Source organism: Leptinotarsa decemlineata, unplaced genomic scaffold (assembly GCF_025532065.1).
Source record: "Leptinotarsa decemlineata unplaced genomic scaffold, Ldec_3_MD MMD2_tig00000010_RagTag_RagTag, whole genome shotgun sequence".
NCBI classification, from domain to species: Eukaryota; Metazoa; Arthropoda; class Insecta; order Coleoptera; family Chrysomelidae; genus Leptinotarsa; species Leptinotarsa decemlineata.
Genome location: NW_027412538.1, coordinates 7,692,457 through 7,712,589, shown reverse-complemented (window position 1 = coordinate 7,712,589; position 20,133 = coordinate 7,692,457). Strand labels below are relative to the sequence as shown.

Below are 20,133 nucleotides of genomic sequence, written 5' to 3'. Positions count from 1 at the left end.
CTCCAAATTCTTTTATAGAGGAAGTGTATTCTAAGTTCTGATCATTTATATTGTATGATGTATCGAATCTCCTACCAACTCTTGAGAAAGTATTAAAATGGCATTTATTTACATTAAGAAATAAGTTATTTATAACACACCATTCATAAACTTTATCTAGATCATCTTGAAGGAGAATTTGGTCATTGTACAATATTGCTGTAAAACACTGGACTGTAGTTACCATATGTGGGCCGATTGTTGGATATTTAAGAGACAATTCAGAAAATAATGATGGACAACACCAACCTTAATTTGTTTCTGGAAAATCTCCTTGCCCTCTAGTTTCACTAACTATTATTTGATCGTGGGGTAGCCCGGTAGCGATCTTGAGGGATTCTGTTTTGACAGTAGATATTTATAAATTTTACTTCACAAAACATTAAGCGGATCACACGTGCTTGCTTGTCTGTTTTTCCATTTACGACTGTCCCTTACGACCTACGCGCGTGCGTATAAGGCCAGTGTCACCAATGATGAAATGTTAACAATAATAATAATAATAATAATAACCGTACCTGAACCCACATACAATAACAGGTGAATACCGAACACACTAAGGAAGGCCGACAAAGGAACATTACGATAGTATTAATTAGAGAGGTTATTTTGGGTTGATTACGAGAAGAAACGTTCATATGAACATATGTCCTAAATGTTTCCAATTTTTGATCTTTCTTTTTTAATCTTTATTGAATTGAAATAGGAAACCTAATATATACATATCTATGAGTGTAATAATAACACTAGCACAATGAAATATAAAAAAAATGTATATAAAAAATTTTAAATTTAAACAATTTGAGATTTAAACTAGCATGTAGCCAGACAATGAACATTACATATAAAGATTTCAGTACCATATGTTAAGTAACATTTAAATAGATAATGAAATATAGGTACATATATACATTAAATTATTATTAAAACAGTGATATTTGGTTTCATTACAGATACAAATACCCTAGTGAACAATTAAAATGTCCCAAATAATTCCACATAACTATACAATTTGTATTCTATTACTTTTTTTAAAAATTCTTTAAGAGCTCTTTTAAAACCTTTTAAAATGGATATTTTTTTATTTCTTCTGGTAATTCATTGAACTCGTGGAAGCCCTTAAAAAATAACGAATTCATGGTACTTCCGAGTGCCGGTCTGTTTATATGTATATTATTGGAATTTCTTGTATTATAATTATGAGTGTTTTTTTTGAATCTGATGTAATCTTTAAAATATTCTGGTACCATTCCATTTACAATTTTGTATACTAGAGTCATTGTAAAATAGTAGAGTCTACTTACAACTGATAACCAATTCAAACAATCAAGTGTACTTTTTATGGGAGTACGGCAATTTGTTTTCAAGATTACTCTCATCCCTCGATTTTGTAGTTTTTGTAGCATATTTGATTTATTGAGGTTAAATAAAAATAATAATGACGCACAGTAATCAAAGTGTGGTTGAATAATGGTATTGTAAACTGTTACTTTGCACGGCATTGACAAATTTTGTGCTATTCTACTGAAAAAATATAGTTTTTTCGATATTTTCTTATGTATATATTCAAAGTGATTGTCAAAATTTAAAAAATTATCCAGTTGAAAACCAAGGTATTTGACTGATGACACAACTTCAATTTCTTCGTTATTAATATTTATACCGTTGATATCTAGAGAACGGTATTTATATTTCGTGGTGAATATCATTGCTTTTGTTTTTGTTACGTTTAACTTCAATTTGTTAGTGCATAAATACTCATTTACCGCTCCTAAAATGGTATCCATCTAAATTCATATCGCTACACATAAGCAACGTATCATCAGCAAATAGGTTTATGAACTCAGATTCGATAAAAAGTTCAATATCGTTCAAATATAAAACAACAAGAAGCGGGCCCAGAACGCTACTTTGGGGAACACCTACATCAATGTCTTTTTCATTTGATAGTGCATCTTTAAAACGGACTTTCTGTTTTCTATTGTTTAAATAATCACTGAACCATTCTAACACCTTTCTATCAATCCCATACTGAGCCAATTTAAACAACATAATTTCTCTTATCAATTGTCTCAAAAGCTCTTTTAAGTCTAAAAATACAGCAATAACATATTTCTGGCTATCCAAGTTAGTTTTAATATTACATATTGTGAGCTGTAATGCTGTACAGGGTGCTGAAGTTTTGAGAAAAAAAATTATAATAACTGCATCTAGTAGATACGCAACAAAAGTCTTCTTGCTATTGCGGTCTGTGTGGAATATGCACTGATTCATTTTAAAGGAAAATTATATTTGTTTTTTTTTCACCTTCAACCCTACCATTTGATATCCATATCATGATTTGATTAAGAACATATGCTGCTATCTTTAGAAATTTGCCATATTAGGTTCATCAGTGATATAATGTTTTTCTTTTTTTTTCAGCATACCCTTTTATTTGATACCCATATCATAGAAGTGCATGAAAACTAGTCCGCCATGTGGGATGTAAAATGGCAACGCTTAGATAATCATGCTAAACATATATGGAACATTTTAGCTCCATCGGTCGGGAATAAGTGCTTCAAAATTTAGTTGCAAGATTTGATCGGAGCAAACATATGAATATTGAAAGTTGAATAAAACTTTGTAATTGTAACAAGATCTGGGAATTATCCGAGTGGAGTGGAAACATTTTGTCAAAGTTCTGGAGTCAACTGAATCGCTTTCTTCACACAACAGAAGAGAAAAAGCACTATTCTCACCAGCCAAGTAGGCATCATCACAAGATACTAATCATTGTTTGGGAAAAGTAACTTAATTAGATTTATATTTAGTTTTTAGCTATTGATATGATACAGATAATGAATATAACATAACGAAATTACTCACATTGTCAACAGCCAGTATTTTGGCCCAGATGTATACCAATAATGGTCGGAGTTCCGCAGCAGAACTCTGGAGCAATTTCAGAACATATGGAAATATTCCAACAGACAAAGCAAGATTAACCGCCCAGGGTCCAAGGTCGAGAAATTTGCCAAGTAATTCCAATGCCCTCACTCTATGAACCTGGCTGAGTAAAACTTGCAAAACTATAGGTAATTGCTCTGGTGGATCCCTTTCTTCTGATCCTAAAAAAATCATCTGTGAGATAACCAGATCAAACTGAAAAATAAGGAAACTTAAGAGATATGATCAGGTATTTTGAAGATGTTCAATCTGAATCAGCTTCAGAGATTTGAGAAAAACAAAATGGTTTGGTTAATTACTATGCAGACTGATATGTTTGAGAAAAATGTATATGAACTATACACTGAAGACATACATGTCCAGCAGCTGTTTACTCTGGGTTCATAAGATTAATTTTCGATCAGGATATTAAAATAGTTTATAAAAGCTTATTGAAGATTCCGGGGACGCCACACAGCAGAAATCAAACATGAGTTGCAGAATTTAACTAAAAATAATATTTTTACAAAAATGGAAACTACTAGGCTCAGGTTTCAATTGTCACAAAAGAAATTGCTGAAATTCAACATAAATAAAAATATAGTTAGATATATCGGTGTAACCGATATAGGCCTGTCTTAAAATGTCAAATTATAATAATGGTCGGTATAAGGTAAAATATCATAGACACAGTGAATGCTGAGTATATTATTAGGTTGTTTCAAAAGTTTTGTCCGTTTTAATTTCATCTGTCTCGTAGCTCCAAATCTCAATAAATGTTTATTCTACTGTCTCATGGTATATACTGATCGATAGAGAATGATGATATATGTATGTTTTTATGTGTTCTATTATATTTACATATTTCAACTCGTACTGTTGTTTATATTATAAGACTTTGTCTATAAGATGAATTTTTCTTCTGACAATAAAGTATATTTAATTTGATTTGTACTCTATGCATTCATGCTGTTCTTTTTTTCCAAATTTTTGCCTTTTTCAGCTCATTACTATATGATGTCGTTGGTCGATTTTTGCCCAATTTTTCCCTACGAATTCAGATTGAACTGAAGTGCTGCCTAAACAGTCAGAAAAATAAAACAGGCATTTGGCGATGATAGTGTTATTGAACGCCCTATCACAAACAGTGCGTAGGATGGCGAAAGAACTGGGCGCCAGCTCCCATGTGGATTTTGATGGTTTGAAACATATTGGAAAGCTCAAAAAGTTCGAAAAGTGGGTGCCCCATGATTTGAACGCTCGACAGAAATTGTCACGTTTTGAGGTCTGTTCTTCTTTGCTTTTATGCAACCAAATCAATCCTTTTTTAGATCGGATTGTCAAGAAGTGTGATGAAAAGTGGATCCTCTGATAATACAACGATAACTATAGCAGGCAATAATGCTGAGAAACTCATCAGCAAAGCTGAACATATTATTTATATGTTCAGTACCTGGTGCCAAAGAAATAAGCTTATTCTAATACTTCTAAATCGATTAGTGTTAACTTCCACTTCAGAAGAAATATTCCAATTGTCGACGCTCTAGCTATGATATTAAAACTTCTGAAGAAATAAAATTTTTAGGAACCTACCTAGATGCCAATCTAAATTGGAATAGGCAGGTGGACTATATATGTGCTAAGCTAAATAGAGCAGATTATGCCATAAAACAGCTGAAATCCTGTTTGGATGAAACTGGCTTACTCGGCATATGTTATGCCATGGCCTACCCTCATATAAGTTTGAATATTATGGCTTGGGGCAAAGCAAGAGATTTTTTCAGTCTTTATAGCACAGAAACGCATCATAAGGCTAATCTTCAATATGGACTTCCAGGATAGCTGCCGGCCCGTTTGTATAGACAAGAAAATATTGACAGCCCCCTTCATCTTCATTCTTAAATGCATTTTATTTGTTAGGCAAAACCATAAATTATATGATAAAACTGCTTCAGAACACAGTCATAATACAAGAAATGGTGATCTTTTAAAAATCCCACAGAATCTCATGACAATTTCATCAGTTCGGACTTCCATTGTCTAATTTAATATAAATTGATTTGAAATTCCTGAAAAAATACTATTAACCGAAAATAACAATTTTATTTGAACAAAAAAACTGAAATTACAAAGAAATAACATAAAACCAAACAACAACCAAAAAATAAAAATTGAAATATTAATGAAAGCTGAAAATTAAAAATTATTGTTAACAAAAAATGAAAAATAAAAATTGAAAGATTTCAAACCAAGTTATGTCACGACGTTTCGATTATTAGTATCCACAATCGTCTTCGGGTGATAACTGGACTTATTCCTCCGAGATCCGACTATTTATAGGCCATTCGAGTGCTTTCACCTATCCCCTCTTCTCTCTCCCCGCTCCATTGGTTTTTAGCGGGAGATGACCGTTTGGCGGGAGTTGGTCGTTTTTAGTTTGATTAGAGGTTTCCATATGTTACGTATCTCTACGCTAGCTTGACTAAATGCGTTGTTGGACAACATATATGCGGCTTCTTTGAATTTTCTCCTAAACCAGTGTTCCTCTTTGTGAATGATTTCAGCTTGAGCCCACTTGATGTTATGCTGATGAGTCCAAACATGCCGGATTTGCTGGTTTCTCCTCGCTGTGTGTGTTTCTTGTGTTCAGCAATGCGAACTTTCAATGGCTTCTTAGTTTCACCGATGTATGATTCTCCGCACTCGCAGGGTATCCGGTAAATGCAATTCTTGGAATCGCAGTCCGCGTTTGGTGGCCTGGTTTTCGTAAGGCTGCTACGGATAGTGTTCCCAGATCTGAAGCAGGTCCTGATGTTATACTTGGACCCAATCCTTCGTATCCTTTCCGATAATCCTCTGATGTAGGGAAGTACAAGTACTGGTTGTGGAGGCTTCTCTTTCCCGTGGAGCTCTTGCTGTCGTCTAGCGAAAGCCTGTTCTAGCATCACTCTGGAGTAACCATTCCGTTGAAGGTCGTTTTTGATGATGCCTAGTTCCCTTTCATATTCTTATTCCATTATAAATTATTTGAACTTTTTGTATTATGATCATGCAATTTAGAATTTTTCAATAATCAAATATTACTTTTCAGGAGATTTTTATACAATTACTATACGAATTCGAATAGTATTAAATGATTCGGTCAAATTATTATTCATTTTGCACAATTCCAAAGATGAAGATGGGCAATGCTTGAAGACTGACAGTAAACAAATCTGGCTTGAGACTGTCTTGAACATTTAAAGTTTATTTTTTTAGATATGATCTAACAGATTCTAACAGATATAATTAAATTCCATAATGAAAATATAAAATTTCTTGGTTCATTTTAGAAATTTATTAAATATTACCTTTGTGGCTTTATTCATTAAACGATAAATCATGGTTTTTTTTGCCTTTCAGTGCAAGATGATCAAATTATAATGAGATATCTGCTTCTTTTCAAAATTTAAATCTTTATCAAATATTAGGCCTAAATATTTATGTTATCATGATGGTAAGTTCAAGAATTTATGGTTTACTTTTTTCTTGGAAAAATTGAATGATTGAAGCTAGATTCAACAAATTAAATTTCATGTTCCATAAAAAATCCCGTTAAAAGAGCAGTTCTATTGGATATGGCTACTCTTTCATTTTAAAAAAATCTGTGGTATTTATGTTTCTCCTATCTTTGAAAGTTACCCAGCTAGAATTGAAGAAAAAACAGTTCTGAATAACTACTTACCCAGCTCTAGCCACACCTGAAATGCAGTCAACTGTTCTTCAAAAAAAGGCAAATGTTGAAAAGGTTCTTCTGTCTTGACTAAATGTGGGAGCTGACCCAAAGTGAGATCTAAGGTCAAATCCCAGGCATTCCACATAGGATGTTGACAAGTGGAAGGGAGTGGTGGATCACTGATTGGTGTGCAATCATAAGACTTCATTATTCTCTCAGCTAGGATAAAATTGCGAAACAGGCTAGCAACAACGAGATCTTGACGAAATAATCTTTGAAACAAATCTGAAAAGTTATTATTATTATTTATTTATTAAGTAGGCAAGCCTAATATACAAAAAAAAGAAAAGTTATAAATTTATAAATATCTCACGACATTAACTATATAAATATAATAACATTTCAAAGTACCTTTCAAGGAAAACCAAATATACATACATATCTATAGATTGTTAGGTTAGTTCACATTAAAAAATTACAAATATCATAATGAGCTGTCACTAATATACTTCTTAAATTGGTTTATTGAATTAGATTCTTTTACAAATTGTGGTAGTTTATTAAATTCGTTCAAGCCTTTATGAAATATACTATTCATTCCAAATTTAGTGTTAGTTTTATTAATGTTAAAATTGTTATTTCTTCTCGTATTGTAATCATGAACTTCATTATTTCTCAATAAGAATTTTTGAAGGTAATTGGGTAGCAATCCTGAATGCAGCTTAAATATAAAAATCATAGTCATATATAATATACGTTCTTCAACTGAAAACCAGTTTATACACTGTAACATAGATTTAATTGCTGAGTAACGGCTACATCCCAATATTAATCACATGCCACGATTTTGAAGCTTTTGCAATTGCGCTATTTTGTTTTTACCAAGTAGAAAAAGTAATGTTGTACAATAATCAAAATGAGGTTGTATTAGGCTTTTAAGAAGAGTCAACCTCGCATACATAGACACTTTTTTACTTATACGAGAAAAAAAAGTTTTTTAGATATTTTTTTACAAATAAAATCAGCATGACTATTTAGTTTTAAATTTTTATCAATTATAAAACCCAAATATTTTATCTCAGTCACAATTTCAATGCTAACATTATTAATTTTTATAACAGCATTTGCCCAAACAATTCGATCATACTTATAAGATGATGTCAAAATCATACTTTTTGTTTTACTGACATTTAGTTTCAGTTTATTATTAAATAAATATGTTTCAATGCTATTTAAAGACCTATTCATTTCAATAATTGCTTGATCCAAATCTTCATGTATACAATAAACCAATGTATCATCTGCAAAAAGATTTATACAGTGTGATCCAGATATGTGATTAATATCATTTAGGTAAATAATAAAAAGCAAAGTAAGCAATACATGAATCAAAGTGAATTTGTATGTTCCTTTAATTTTTTTTCATTAATGATAATAATTATAATCGTAATGAAGAAAAGAGAAATGAAACTTTATGTTTTTTACCACCTTTATTTGTAACTAACGTTACTGCAGTTTCGTTCTATATGGACAGTAACGTTACTTACAAATAAAAGTGGTAAATTCAGTTCAGGTAAACTTGCAGTTTCGTCCTATAAGGACGGTAACGTTAGTAACAAATAAAAGTGGTAAATAACATAGAAAGTTTCCATCATCCATCAATTTATTTTAATAATAATCGTCTTTATCGAAGAAAAATTAAATATATAAATCACAATATAATGATGTAAACCACTTATTTGACCAATAAAAGGCGAGATTTAGCCAATGGCTACTTCAACATCTAACCTGAAGATCAGCCATAAATGAAAGTACAAAAAAGCCGACAGTTAGGAAAATAAACTAGAAAACACAATAACAAACACAAAACGAAAAGAAAAAGAAGTGTCATTGACCTCAAGAGCATAAAAATAGGATGCAAAGTAGTAAGATGCAAAGTAATGACCAATATTCATGCTAACGAACTGATATGTTCCCTCATATATTTCTTGAAGGCAACTAAACTCATTTTCTTGACATGCGTTGGAATATAATTGAAAAGTTTAACGCCGTTATATGTAAATCCCCTATGTCACGGTGAAATTATCTTTGTACCTGGTATTTCAGATCTTGAAAGCAACTTATCTTTATTTATACCAACACTAAAATACAATACTTTGTATATAGATGTTTGCTGAAGACATCACTTCAACTTAAATGGAAATATTATACAAGAAATCAAAATGAATATTACAAAATTTCTTGATCAAATATCATTATGGCCATAAAATAGTCACCAAATTTACAGAAATATTCGTATATGTAATCTTTGTAAATGTTCATAACAAAAAGGTCTATATCAATTGATCTAACAGATTTTCTTATTAGTCAGTGGGATATGCTTGAAGACTGGCAGTAAACAAATCTAAATAAATGAACTTTAAACATTCAAGTCAGTCTCGTATATACCTAGACAGTAGGTTGAATGGACTGACGCCTATCAGAAAACAACTACTCCACTGGCTAATACCACGAACGGCGTTGGATTATATCCGACAGGCGTCAGTGCAGGAATCTTCACAGAACATTTCCTGCATATGCAACCTTCAATTTTAGAAGGGCACACACGGTTTCGGGCTTATTAGCCACTCATGAGTGCAAGATAGTGGCCATCATCGACCTGAAGTCAATGATATTCCATAATTGAAAATCGAAATTCTTTCAGAGTATTTCATTCCTCGTCTAAAGTTGGAGTGAACAACAAAATGTCACTGCATCTAGTGGACGAGGCACTAACCAACTGCATATCCAAAATTTGCCCCATTCCTCTGAATGAGGAAGAAAAACTTTCTCATTAGTCAGTGGGCAATGCTTGAAGACTGACAGTAAACAAATCTGGCTCGAGACTGTCTTGAACATTTAAAGTTTATTTCTTTAGATATGATCTAACAGATTCTAACATATATAATTGAATTCCATAATGAAAATATAAAATTTCTTGGTTCATTTTAGAATTGAAACAATAAGAAGGAAAATAGTTCCCATAAATATAATTTTATTCAAAATAATAAATTTTGTACCATTCAAATACTTCAATTTATTTGGTCAAAAATAAGCTCAAACTTTCAAAATAAATTCTGAACAATACATCCTAGAGAAGGCCACTGGAATACCAGTTTGAAATGAAGATAAAAGAAACCACTTGCTTCAGTTCACTCATCATATGATTAAGGTGTGAACGTTTTTAATTATGTGGAAAAGAGGATTGCAACTCAACAAACCGAAAATTCTAAGAAAAATTAATTTGTGGTTGGTATCCACAAAATGTCCTTTTTTTAGTTTTTTATTGGTGAATTTATCAAGCTAATATCACTTTTGATGACCATTTTAAACTCACAGTCATTTGTTTTTTCATAAATAAGCTTTGAAATTTTATTTAATTTTTTTCACATTTGAAGTTTGGATATTATTTCAACTAAATCTAAAATTTTCTACATATAATTTTCAATTTCATACATTTCACTTCTCAAATCTGAGACTTTTGAAAAATCAAAGAACATACCTCTTATAGTCAAAAAATCAAGACTATCAGATAAAATCATTCACTGTTTACCTCTTGGCAATGTATTCCACGCAATTGTATCTGTTATTGCCGTAAATATCCAATTCAACTCTCCCAACAATGTCCGTCTATCAGTTATTTGACCAGGGATTCTAAAATAGAAATAAGGAAATCATTAGTATATTCAATATAATTGCAGTCTATCATAAGATGATAAAAATAATAACTTTGATAATCCCAATTACAATTTAACACGTTGTCTGTCGTAGCTATGTAATTGACGCCAAATACGTTGACGCTAATGTGGTTTCTGCGACACGGGTCAAAAATTTCACCCTTCAGGTCATGGTCCGCTGAGATATATTTTCAAGTACAGCAATGTACTTTTTTAAAATTCATTAGAAATTATGTTAGTTGTTTATGGTGGTCGTTTGTTAAGTATTACGGTTTATATTAAAAATGTTGTAAATTCAAATAGTTCTTAATTTTTTTCGGATATAAAAATTGAACTCTAAAAACTGGATTATCCCACATCTTCATCAGGATCAGAGTGTATTGATAAATACACAACAGTCCGAGTAATTGACGTATAGGACGCCATAAACTGTGTCTGAATCGCCCAATTCCACATATAGTAAGGGGGCATACTTGAAGACTGTCTGTAAATCGAATTATCTGAAAGAGCAATTCGTTCAGGCCAGTCTCAACTCACCTACACTGCAGGTTAATATACTTTCTATTCTTCTTTGTGGAATTGGCCGCGGTGGTAGTGCGCCCGACACACGATCGGAAGGCCGTGGGTTCGATTCCCGCCTCGACCAGGTATTTTTCTCGAGATAATTCATCTGGTTGAAGCTGGAATGATTCTGCAACCGTGTTAGGAATCACACGTTAAAAGGTAAGACGTCGTTAGTCCTTAGCTCGCACAAGTTTCTCAACTTCTGAGAGTTGTCGTTCGTATGGGGGCGACAGCTGATTAACGAAAAAACAGATTTTTAAACAGATTTTTTTTGCTTTCGTGCAATAAAAACGGTCCTTTCTTTGGAGCGGATCGTCACCTGTGATTCTCTACTACAACGGGAGACCTTCAAGACAGTGGTTGAACATCGATGGGCCACCTAGGCACTTCCCAAAGGCGGAAACCCACCAAAAAAAGACCATAGTTACTGAATGGTAGTCAGCAGCTGATGTGGTTCACTATAACTTTTTGCATCCAGGCCACACTATCACAGCAGAGTCTTACTGTGTGGAAATTGACGAAATGATCGGACCTCTTCAACAGAAGAGGACTTTTACAACAGAAGAGGCCCGATCCTGCTCCACAATAAAGCCCGCCTGCAAAGTTTCACAAATCATCGTTCAAAAATTAAACAAATTGAGCGTTAAAGTTTTGCTTCACTCACCATACTCCCCAGACCTCACACCAATCGACTACTATCTTTTCAAGCACTTCGATAATTTTCTCACCAGTAGATTTCGATTTCATCGAATCCCGAGCACCCAATTTTTATGCTGATGGGATTATTCTACTTGTGTTACTTTGGCAAAAGTGCACTGATTCAAATGGTACTCATTTCCATTGAATTGAGTAAATATTCACAGAGATACTACAGTTTAAAGAAGACTCATAAAAACGGAAACAACCTAGTATGTGATTATTGAAACCTTCTTTTGGTAACTAGTTTGCAATCCTACTATTCAACTGAATGACATTATTAATTGGAAATAAATTATATCATCTTCCAGAGTAAGTTTAGGAAATGAATCTTACTTATCTAGTAGCTCCAAGCCGACCTTTGGCATCAATTTGGAAGAAGGTTGCAGAATAAACCACCTCAACGCAACCTTTATTGGCGTTGTTAAACATGAGGTGAACAAATCAGCTGGTAAATCTGGATTCATTGGTAATCCCTGATTAGCACTGCAAGCAGCTAGCTGTATGCAATTTTTGAATGATACAAGAGGTTGAGGATTTCTTCCTGTTTGGGATACAGATTGCTGAAAACATAATTAGGTTTGTCAGGAAAATATAACCAAACTCTTGAAAGGTACATGCTATTATAAAAAGGTGACTTCTGTGGAGATCTTAAACAGACATAGAATAGGTTTATTTAACAATTCATTTATTTAACATGATCAAATAAGGGAAAAATGAATACTGCGTTTTTTTTTAAATATCCAACTATGTCAAAAAAACACATACATTCGATTTGAAATGTCCCCTGTAAGAAAGTTATGTTATGTTAAAAATTTTACAGACTGAATTGCGACAATTTCAGAGAAACACGACATGAACTAATATTTAGTCCAACGAAAATTATCAGAGAGAGTCTAAGGTCAGCTAAGAATCCCAGAGGATCCCACAAAATTGTCATTTTCGAATCATATCATTAGAATCGCACTGAAATGTCTCAAACTCTTTAAAAAGTTCTTGTGATCTACATCAGTTGAAGTGGAATTTCAATTGAAACATTAAAATTATAGCGATATTAGATCTATTTTTGACATAAAAACACTTGAAAACATGTTTTTTTTTCAATTCTTCCTTGTATATTCATTTATCAATGGTGTAAATAGTTCAGACAATATTTGTATTTCAATTATTTTCAAGAAACTGAGCATTATTCTGAGTTATTAGTCTTAAAGATGATTACATCTAAAGAAATAAACTTTGAATGTTCAAGCTCGTCTCGGATATACCTACACAGTAGGTTGAATGGACTAAACCTATTAGAAAACAACTACTCCACTGGCTAATACAACGAACGGCGTTGGATTATATCTGGCAGGCGTCAGTGCAGGAATCTTCACAAAAAATTTGCAACATATGCAACTGGCAATAAAAGTGAGTCGACCTTCAATTTTGGAACGGCAAAATTGCAGCCCGGTTTTGGGCTCCTTAGCCACTAGTCAGTGCAAGATAGTGACTATTATCGACCCAAAGTCAATGATATTCCATAATTGAAAATCGAAATTCTTTCAGAGTATTTCATTCCTCGTCTAAAGTTGGAGCGAACATAAAAAATGTCACTCCATCTAGCGGATGAGGTACTAACCAACTGCATATCCGAAATTTGCCCGATTCCTCTGAATAAGGAAGAAACACTTTCTTATTAGTCAGTGGGCTATGACAAGCAGTAGAAAAATCTAAAGAAATTAACTTTAAATGTTCAAGCCCGTCTTAAAGATGATTATAAAAAATTATTCAGATGAACATTTTCATTATTACATAAATTTACCTCATTCTCCTGTTCATGTTGATTAGCGAACTGCTTGAAGGATTCAATAATAGTTCCAGCATTGGAACAGTCATATACATATATAGATGGAGCCCCCATCCAAGTTTGCAAATCATAAATAGAAAGCGGAATGTACTGAGTATATGTCTGAAAAAAAAATAATACAAATATTTCTTTTGGGACAGCTAAAGTAAAATGTGGTCCATTTTTATAGATATTTCTTCTAAGGGTGAACTCATAGGAATTAGCTTTGCTCAATTGAAAAAAGTTACTAATTTTTTCAGGCATAGTACCTAATTGACTTATATGCGATTGTTAGATTAGGTTGAATTAGTAAAACAGGGGTTTATTTCCCATCTAAATGAATGAACGAATAAATATATTGAGTTTGTAACATATGTGAATTGTTTAATTGATTGCACAATCGAAATTTGGTTAACATCAAAAGTTAGTACATGTTCGATAACCATATTAGACGCACTTAAAATGGTTTCAAGTCAAACAGCATACAGGGCAGGTCAACAAATATTGAATTTGTTCAAGAATAAAGTACTTTTATTTCGGAAAATACATCAAAACATAATTCAGAGAAGTTGTCCAGAATCGAATGTTATACTCAAATTCAAACTCATGCCTTCCTATTCAAATTTTTGTCATTTTTAGAAAAAATTTGAATTAATCCCAAATGAGTATTTCTTTCGAATGATTTTGGATAGAAAAGAAAAACTTACTCTATTAAATACCCATATTTCACCATTGGAGGTAGGCTTGGGTACTCCATGGCCATTATAATGGAAAAGAACTCTTTCCTCTTTTGCACTTCTGCGGAGGGAAGTACATAATTTCTTAATATCATCTGAAGTCGGATCTAAAGATTGTTTATATCTTGCTCTGGGTTGCCATCTTTCATACTGAGCTTGCAAATTTTGTCCAATTTTTTCTAAAGCTTTGGAAGAAGACATTGCAGTAGGATCTGAAAAAAAAGTGCAAACAATTCAATATCAAATGAATTCAAAATTCAAGTGATTACACCTGAACCCTAATTAATAAATTATTTTCTTTTTCTGGGTGTCCAACATTCCATAATGTATAAAATGGATGCTGATGTATGAATGTGGTGTATTTCTACTGAAAACAGTTTTTCCACACCAGTGATTCGCGACCACACATTTCGCAAAGCAAGTTAGTATCATCAGATGACTAAAACTGTTTTGGTCATGTCCTGATGATGCTTACTTGGTTAGCAAAAGGCACATCGAGAGTCAGTACTTGAGTTCTGATGTGGGAATAGAAAAGTATTAAGAGATTCATTTTATGTTGTAAAAAGAATAATTGTAAAATCGAAGTATCAATAAATGTATTCAAATAATTTTGAAAAAGAGTCAAGATATTATTACACATTATAATATTGTCTTTTTAATAGTATCATTTTAAAGACCTTTCTGAATGAATTATTTATACTTTCTCTTAATATATCTAGCTGGTGGTGATATAACTTAGGACCATTTAAAACAAACATTTCCATTTTGCATGGGCAGTCTAATATTGCGATTGGTAGGTAGGATTAGTCTCTAGATTGTTTTTATTCTTGCAAATGAAAAAAAGTCATAAGTTGGATCGTTGATTTTCAATGAGAATATTCGTGCATGTGTTGTGAGTTTTTAGTGATAATACATGTTAGCCAACATGGAATTCATAATGCTTGAAACTTTCCGATTTAGACTTGTGCGTAACCCACCTTGAATTCATGTTAAATCTCACCTGTCCAACATTCAAGTTTTGCACAAGGTTGAGTTTTGATTACATCTGGTGGATCCACTCCAACATTTAAGCATAAAACTAGAGCAACACTGACAGTTTTCATCTAAAACCAGAAGATATGGTAGAACCATTGAACAAGCAAAATCATTAGATTCAATCAACTCACTCTCTCTTTTAATCGCCACATTTGTGTTACACATTCCATTCCGACCAAAGGTTCTAAATGTCTCTCTTGTACAAAACTTAATGGTATATCTTCATCAGTAACTGACTCTTTTTTGACCATTTTCGTTTCATCAACGTTAACGTTTGGTTTGGTCAATTCCATTGATGATTAGATTGTTAGTTTTGGACGGCAAGTTTAAAAAAGGTTACTCAATACATATAAAGCGCAATTTCCTAAAAGCATGGTTAGATGAGAAGATGAAAATCTTCTAATCCCAAATTTCACTTTTGTCTTCTGTCATCAGTCATAATAATTCCAGCCACTGTTGCATGAAGGCTATAAAATTTGATGTGGTTTTGATATACAGAATCAATAGAAATCGAAAGTAATAGATTTAATGTGTTGAAGTACAAATGCATACACCGAGTGACATTTTTGAGAAGTCTAGTACTTTTTGCTGCACTTTTCGAAGACAGTTTACGTTAAATCGAGCATCGGCTAAAGATTTCCTTTGGAGAGTATTGATTTCCTTCTAATTTGCAAATATAATCATTCGTCATTTTAATTTATATTTGACCAATGTAAGTGAACAGCTTCCAAACAGCAAATGAAACTCAAAAAAGGACAATAGTGACAATAAATACAATGATCAACAATATATGAACAACTCATCCTAATGGAAATCGCTTAGAGTAATCTACAAATATTTCAATTGAATTTAACTATAACGATGTTCGGAATGTAGAAGTAATTGCTAACTCATAGCTGTACTTCATACACATATTCTATAATTTCTGAAGGATGCTTCTATCCCTGAATGATAGTGCAGATGAGAATATTATAACGCAGTATGCAGGAGTCACGTTAGGTTTAATATTTAAATTCAAAATATGTTTGTGCATATACAACATTCCTAACACCCCATTCCTTTCAAACCGCAGACTACTACAGTTCTTATTTTTTTTTCAATTTTCAGGTGTTTCATACGGAACTTCGGAAGAGCTACATGATTTGATTATTTGTTTTTTGGAAATCCTGACTTCAAAATAAATTATACCATATGGATGTTCAACTACACTTTGGTTGAAAATTGAATTTTGTATAGTTAGCCATCGACTCACTAGTTAGGTGTCGAAGAAGATTTTTTTGGTAACGTATTCATGATTTCAAACAATAAAATATTTAGTAAAATTTTTAATAGGCTGCACTTTTCGAATAAAATAAATGGGTATACTTGACGTATAGGCTATGGTTTCGAAAAAAAATCGGTGCTCTTCATTATTTCCAGAGCTATAGTATTCTAATTTTCCGTATGACTATTTGTAAAAATTACATAGCCGTCTTAGAATATTCTATACTCTTGAAGTTGTAAACAGAAATTTCAAGATCCAAAAGAATTGAAAAAATAAGAAACAAAAAACAAAATATTGATTTGGAAATAATACATTACTAACTCAAAATTATTACAAATCATATTTACAAAATACCTCTACCCCTATCAAAACAATAACAATAGTTATTTTTAAAACTTTCCAATTCTACATTTGAAATTTGAATGAGTAGTGTTATTTTTACTCAAAGTTAAAATATAGGATTCTCTAAACTCCGATCTAATTCTTCGATATCGCCGCTATGTTGGCATGTTTCAACCTCCCAAAATGGCGGAGATCAACAAAAATAGATCTCTCAGATCAAATCCAATAAAATTAGTTTAATTATTTCATAAAGGTGGATCAAAACACACTGGTTTGCATATATAATTGACGTATAAATGATCTAATGTAGATATCTGTGTTTTACACTTTCGCGACCATGGTGAATTCCCGCAGAGTAATAATATAATATTTTTTTATTACTCTGAGTGAATTCCCAATTTTGTGCAATTTTCACTGGCAACACTGCAAGTGAATTGTGGTTTATGCACATTGTTTACTATTCTGGGTGCGGTTACAACCAAAGAGTATACCAATTACCACAGACCATACCTGGTTACAATTTAAACTACGGAGTAGAGATGTGGTGTGACAGGATTTTTAAGGAACTGTGACTAACCGTGACTGCTCCGGTAAGTCACAGCTCAAAATCACTGTGATTTTCCGGAGTCGTGATTGATGACGGCGTCGGACTGATTCGTTGACAAGTGTGACGACGATCGGCACAAGAGTGGGAGCCTAGACCTAGATATCAGTTCTCGGATTCGTATGATCGAAGAACGTGTTTTTCAGAAGATAATTTACTGAAACGATTCGAATCAAAAGTTGATATGAACAGCAATACCTAGTAATGGTTCATTCATATTGATTTTTGTACTCTACATAACTGAAACTGCAATTTAGATTTTAATTACTACAATAAAATTATCAGTTCAGCGCCAATGAAATCGTGATTCGGGTTGCTATGAGTATCATCAATCAATATCATCTGTATTTGTACAAAAACAAAATGTAACAGTATTTGAATTGAAGAATGTGACATGACGCTCCCTATTTACTCTTGTAAAACCCTTCCGGAAAAGAATATTTAGGTTTAGCTTATTCTGCTTATTTACTGTACTCAGCCGTGCTGTACTCATTCATCGTACAAATTACTGATTGGAATCATAAATCTTTAAAAAAAAATTGGTTTCTACAATACGGTCACGCTTACTGTACCCTCCACCTCTTAAACCCCCCCTCTTTTATATTAACATTATAGGGAACGAGAAAAACTGAACGATCACGATGAGATTCCCGAATTCACTGTTTGAGCGGGAACCGGGAACGTGTAAAGTAAACCTGTTGTTGTTGCTTGCACTGACTTATTCAAACAATAACAATTCTCACAGTAGAAGCTGGTTTGAAATATTGCAATTGATATTTGAAAAATTTAAACAATTTGCATTTGTTCTTCCATATACATTACAGAATGGAGATGAGGAAAAAATCAATGTTATGGAATTTTTTCTCAGCAGAAAGTGAAGAAAAGGCCAAATGTAATTTATGTAACCACATTCTTAGTTACAAAACTTCAACTAGTAATTTAAAAAGGCACATGGTGAGACTACACCCGCTGGTAAACGTAGAGATGAATGAAAACCAAGGTCCAAGACTTCAAAAAGTGGTAGCCGAACCACCTAGGACAGAACCGGCTCTCATGGAAGAGACTTTTCATAATTTGCAATCAAAGATTAAATATGTGAGCCATTCACATATTTATCCTATCACAATCTGGAGCCATTTTGACTCCAAAGTTAGTGGACTACAACCAGCAGGAACTTCTACTTCTAGAGCGATAATCGAGGTTCAACGATATTTAGAAGATGGTCTTCTAGAGAGAAATAAAGACCCGTTAATATGGTGGAAAGAACATGCATATAACTACCCATATTTATCACAAGTAGTTGTCGAAAAATTTGGTTCAGTGGCGACATCTGTTCCAAGTGAAAGAATTTTTTCAAAAACAGGGCAGATTCTTTCTGATAGACGAGCACGTTTAAGTTCTGAAAAAGTTCAAAAACTTGTTTTTCTCAATGTAAATTGAATCTTGACATTTTGCAAATCGCAAGAGAAACATTTGATCTCATTTTATTACCAAAGTTTTTTTTTACTATACACTGAATATTGTTTTATTTTATTTTTGTTATTTTCCGAATTTATAAGAGTAAAGTTTATTTTCAGTTGAAAAAATGTTTTATTTAAAATATAATTTCAAATAAAAATTCAATAGGAGTCACCTTCATAACGGCTAGGCAGAAATGTTACTGTGATTACAGTGAGCTTTTGATCGTAGCGATAAAGCAAATGAAACTGGAAACTGGTAATCAATGGTTCCTACTCCGACTCTGACGAAATACACGATCACGATCATCATGCACGTTCGTCCCCAGTCGTTTCGAGTCGGAGTCGGAACTGTGACTGAAAATCACGTCAACTTTTAGTTCGTCGGAACTGGTCACTCCCGTGACAAGTTAGTCACTGTGACAAAATCACAGGTCGGCCAATCACAACACATCTCTACTACGGAGTTGTTATTTGTGACCACCGACATAACCTATCTGTGGCTCTGTTTATTGATGTTATACCACAGATTAAAATACTGTGGTTATACTATCTACTGAGTGTTATTTACTATTATTTCTATGGCAAATATGAACCTGGACCCAGTTACGAAGTCAAGAATTGATATAAAATTATATAAGAATGTGAAAAACATGAAGCAGTTGAAGGAGAAATTATTAAAAGGAGAACTAACATGTTCTTTAGTAAAACCTTCCTTAATATGTGATCCATTTCAAATTATTGTGGCAGCAAATAAGGCACTTACAAGTGAAAAATTAACCACCAAATCAGTGTATACTGAGATTCTATTCAACCTATCCATTTCAAAAAATATATCCAATAGTTTGCAAACGTTTGGCAGCAGTGAAAGTGATAAAGAATTACTGGTTGTTACTGTCAATGAATATGCAGATGTATCCAATGACTCCAAAATTCATCATCATATTTCCGGGGAGGAAATTCCTATAGCATGTTTAAGTGATTATTGTGATATTTCTTTAATAAGAAAAGTTTATAAAGTGAACTCCAAGGAATATAATGTTATTTCTTTACTGAACTCCATTGTTAGTAGAATATCTACCAAAGACTTTTTATCACATTAAATTGAATAACTTAATACTATGCACTGAAGTAGTTTTCTCTTCAATGCTGATCCCTGGATTTGATACATTCTGTTCATGAATCATGTTTTTTTTGAACATGTA

The 20,133-nt window shown here is 32.7% G+C and overlaps 2 protein-coding genes and 1 long non-coding RNA gene across 3 annotated transcripts in view; 2 read left to right on the top strand and 1 right to left on the bottom strand.

Moving 5' to 3' along the window:
- Positions 1–15,702, bottom strand: part of raptor (regulatory associated protein of MTOR complex 1) — a 39,924-nt gene extending 24,222 nt beyond the window's left edge. The window contains exons 1-8 of the mRNA XM_074171338.1: positions 15,393–15,702; positions 15,227–15,329; positions 14,197–14,438; positions 13,466–13,612; positions 11,998–12,224; positions 10,278–10,378; positions 6,695–6,970; positions 2,911–3,152 (exon numbers count right to left, since the gene is read on the bottom strand). Coding sequence (XP_074027439.1) covers positions 2,911–3,152; positions 6,695–6,970; positions 10,278–10,378; positions 11,998–12,224; positions 13,466–13,612; positions 14,197–14,438; positions 15,227–15,329; positions 15,393–15,554 — 1,500 coding nt within the window. The 5' untranslated portion in view covers positions 15,555–15,702. The remainder of the gene's footprint in view (positions 1–2,910; positions 3,153–6,694; positions 6,971–10,277; positions 10,379–11,997; positions 12,225–13,465; positions 13,613–14,196; positions 14,439–15,226; positions 15,330–15,392) is intronic.
- An 8-nt stretch (positions 15,703–15,710) lies between these two features.
- LOC111510370 (uncharacterized) lies at positions 15,711–16,590 on the top strand. The gene is made up of 2 exons (XR_002722771.2): positions 15,711–15,973; positions 16,369–16,590. It is a non-coding gene; the product is annotated as an uncharacterized lncRNA (long non-coding RNA).
- Positions 16,591–19,381: 2,791 nt separating this feature from the next.
- LOC111510373 (EKC/KEOPS complex subunit Tprkb) lies at positions 19,382–20,050 on the top strand. Its single transcript, XM_023166282.2, has one exon. The coding sequence runs from the start codon at positions 19,510–19,512 to the stop codon at positions 20,029–20,031; it is 522 nt and encodes a 173-aa protein (XP_023022050.1). The 5' UTR covers positions 19,382–19,509; the 3' UTR covers positions 20,032–20,050.
- The last annotated feature ends 83 nt before the right edge of the window (positions 20,051–20,133 follow it).